General features: G+C 40.7%; 1 protein-coding gene across 1 annotated transcript; it reads left to right on the plus strand.

Moving 5' to 3' along the window:
• The first annotated feature begins 216 nt into the window (after nt 1-216).
• On the plus strand, nt 217-2,742 carry LOC145996724 (uncharacterized). The gene has a single exon (XM_083133249.1). The coding sequence runs from the start codon at nt 217-219 to the stop codon at nt 2,740-2,742; it is 2,526 nt and encodes an 841-aa protein (XP_082989375.1).
• The last annotated feature ends 608 nt before the right edge of the window (nt 2,743-3,350 follow it).

Genomic DNA, 3,350 nt, shown 5'->3' on the forward strand with positions numbered 1-3,350 from the left:
ATTCGCCTTTTATTAATTAAAAATAAAAATGTGTACCACTATTGCCTTATAAATGATTTACCAAAACTTGTTGCAAGGCAAATTACAAAGCATGAGGGCAAAATCCAAATATGCGATTGTTGTCTTGCAATATTTTATGGGAGACGACAGTCGCCTGATCTTGAGCTGCAAAAGCACATGGTGCGATGTGCCAAACATGCAGTTGCAACAATAAAAATGCCAAAGCATTTAGATGTAATGAAATTTTGGAAACTGAAAGCACTGTTGAAGCATCCTGTGGTGCTCTATGCAGATTTTGAAAGCCTGCTTAAATTACCAACATCTACTAAAGCAGGTCCCAAGTCTGTTCATATCAGCCACCACACTCCGTGTAGCTTTGCCCTGCTACCAGTTTATGCATACCCCCATAGTATGACCAACATGCCAAAGTTTAAGTTGTATTTTGGTGCGAGTGCCCCTAAAGTATTCATTGAAACTCTTATAGAGTTTACAAAACAACTTACCAAGCTTCTTGACCTTAAAGTACCAATGCCACCACCCACACCACAACAAGAGGAAGAACATAATCGTGCTACCATCTGCGAAATTTGTGAGTGTGCTTTCACTGAAAATAATTGGAAAGTTTACCATCATAATCATTGGAGTGGGGAGGTCGTCAGCGTCAGTGTTTGTAACAAATGCAACTTGCAGATCAAGGTTTTAAGTTTTGTACCAGTTTTGATACATAACTTAAAAGGTTACGATGCGCATTTGTTTGTAAAGGAACTTGGTTGTGATTCCGAACGCATTAATATCATCCCTCAAACAAAGGAAAAATACATTTCATTCAGCAAGTGGGTGAGAGTAGAGGGAAGAAAAAATCTGGTCGAGATTCGATTCCTGGACAGCTACCAGTTTTTACCATCGAGCTTAGCAGGATTAGCTGAACAGTTGACCGAGAATGAGCTCGTAGAAACCAAACGCTTGTTTGAAAATAAGCATCTCAACCTCCTGAAACAAAAATCCATATACCCATACGAGTATATGGATAATTTTGGAAAGTTTAACGAGCTACAACTTCCGCCACGGGAAGTTTTTTGTAGTCGCCTAACAAATAGCACCTGCTCAGTAGACGACTACCAGCATGCAAAAAAAGTTTTCGAGGCTTTTGGATGCCGGAATATGCGAGATTACCATGATGTATATTTAAAACTCGACACAACCTTGTTGGCTGATGTCTTCGAGTCCCACAGACGCAGATGCATAAGTACACATGGGTTGGATCCTGCATATAGTTACACTACCCCCGGTTGGTCCTGGGAAGCAATGCTAAAAAGTACAAAAGTGAAGATTGGCCTCATCAGTAATATAGACCATCACCTTTTTATCGAGGATGCCATTCGAGGAGGCATTGTCCAAGCACCACTCAGATACATCAAGGCCAATAACAAGTACATGCCCAACTACAACCCCAACACCCCTTCAACATTCATATCCTACATTGATATGAACAATTTATATGGATGGGCCATGTCTCAATTCTTGCCTATTGGAGATTACATGTGGATGGAGGAAGACGAACTTGCGAATCGTGAATTTCTGAAATGGCCTGCTGATCATTCGTGTGGGTGTTTTCTTGAAGTTGATCTCGAGTATCCTCACCAACTTCACGACAAGCATCATGGTTTTGCTATGGCACCACAGATGGAAGTTCCTCCTGGTGGTAAAAATGACAAGAAGCTCATGTTAACATTTCACAACAAACAGAACTATGTGCTACATTATCGATTATTGCAATTTTATTTGCAACAAGGATTGATTTTGAAGCGAGTCCACAAGGCTTTGAAGTTTACACAGAAGAAGTGGTTGGAGCCTTACATCAGTGACAATACACAAAGCCGGGCACGAGCCACGTCAGCTGCTGATAAAGACCACTACAAGTTGCTAAATAACAGCATTTTTGGCAAAACAATGGAGCAGGTTCGAAATCGAATTAACTGCGATCTGGTATCTAATCCTCGGAAATGCGAGAAGTTAATCGCCGATCCTTTCTATAAAAATTTTACAAGATTTACTGATGACCTAATGTTAATCGAGAGGGGGAAGAAGCAAGTAACACTCGATAAGCCAATAGCTGTTGGAGCCACGGTCCTAGAACTGTCCAAACTTGCCATGTATTGCTTCCATTACGAAGTTATGCAACCTCATTTTCAAGATCGCATTCAAGTAGCATACATGGACACAGATAGCTTCGTTTATTGTATTAGGACCGAGGATCTGTTTGAAGATTACAGAATATTAGCTGAGCACTTTGACTTCTCCAACTACTCAGAAGATTCCCTCGAGAAGTACAAGCTGTCTGGCATCCAGAACGAGATGACAGTGGGGAAAATGAAAGATGAGGCCAGAGGAAGAATCATTGCAGAGTTTGTGGCCCTCAGAGCAAAAATGTACTGTATTAGATTTGTGGACGAGTCCAAGGAGATAAAAAAGGCAAAAGGAGTAGGACGAAGTGTTGTTTCACAGTTCGACATAGAGCTATACAAGAAATGTTTGTTTGAGAAGAAGCAGATCACAAGAAAAGAACATCGCATAGTTAGCCACCTCCATGAGGTGCATACGGATGCTATCGATAAGGTGGCACTTGATGCTGCGGACAACAAACTTTGTGTGCTTCCATGTAACGAGCACACTATGGAATGGGGTCATCATCAGCTTAATACATCTTCTCCAGCATGTTATGCGAACCATACCAAATCTTAAAAAAGTACATCAAATTATTAGGTTTTTATTGATGATTTTAATAAAAAAATCAACACATGTAACAAAAAATTGCAAATTTTCAACGGAACTAATTCCTCGCCGTGTCCTACGGGGCGAAAAGAGGGCATACGCAGAGCCAAAGGGGAAGTTCCTTTGTGCGCTCAAGTATGATTATTTCTAAATGCAACGATGTTTAATTTTATTAATATTTTCAGATTATTGTGAGGATTGTGGAAGCTGTATTGTTAGAAGATCAATAGCCATTTCTCACATACCCTGGAGGTTAATAGGAATCTAATATTTGGACCTACGGTCAGTATAATTTTTTTCTTGCACCTAAAACTGTTCAGTCACTCTTTCATTCTTGACATCATACACAAATGTTTTCTCTGCAATAAGAATGGCGCTGCACAAAGTATCTGCAGGCAAGGCGTCGTGGAACTCGCATACGATCTTTATGTTGGTACGATCGTTGACAACCACCTGCTTTCTCTTAGATGTGTTGATGACGAACATGGGTCTGCGAGCTATGAACTCGTTGGGATTGTAGTACACGTCCACATTGCCGGAGGTCACTCTTTTGTAAGCTGTGTACGCCTCGTAAAGTT

Source organism: Lepisma saccharinum, chromosome 13, assembly GCF_977018435.1.
Source record: "Lepisma saccharinum chromosome 13, izLepSacc3.1, whole genome shotgun sequence".
Classification (NCBI taxonomy): Eukaryota; Metazoa; Arthropoda; class Insecta; order Zygentoma; family Lepismatidae; genus Lepisma; species Lepisma saccharinum.

What these genes read in the sequence shown, in the direction of transcription:
- LOC145996724 (XM_083133249.1), top strand. Translation starts at nt 217, where the DNA reads ATGCCAAAGCATTTAGATGTAATGAAATTTTGGAAACTGAAAGCACTG.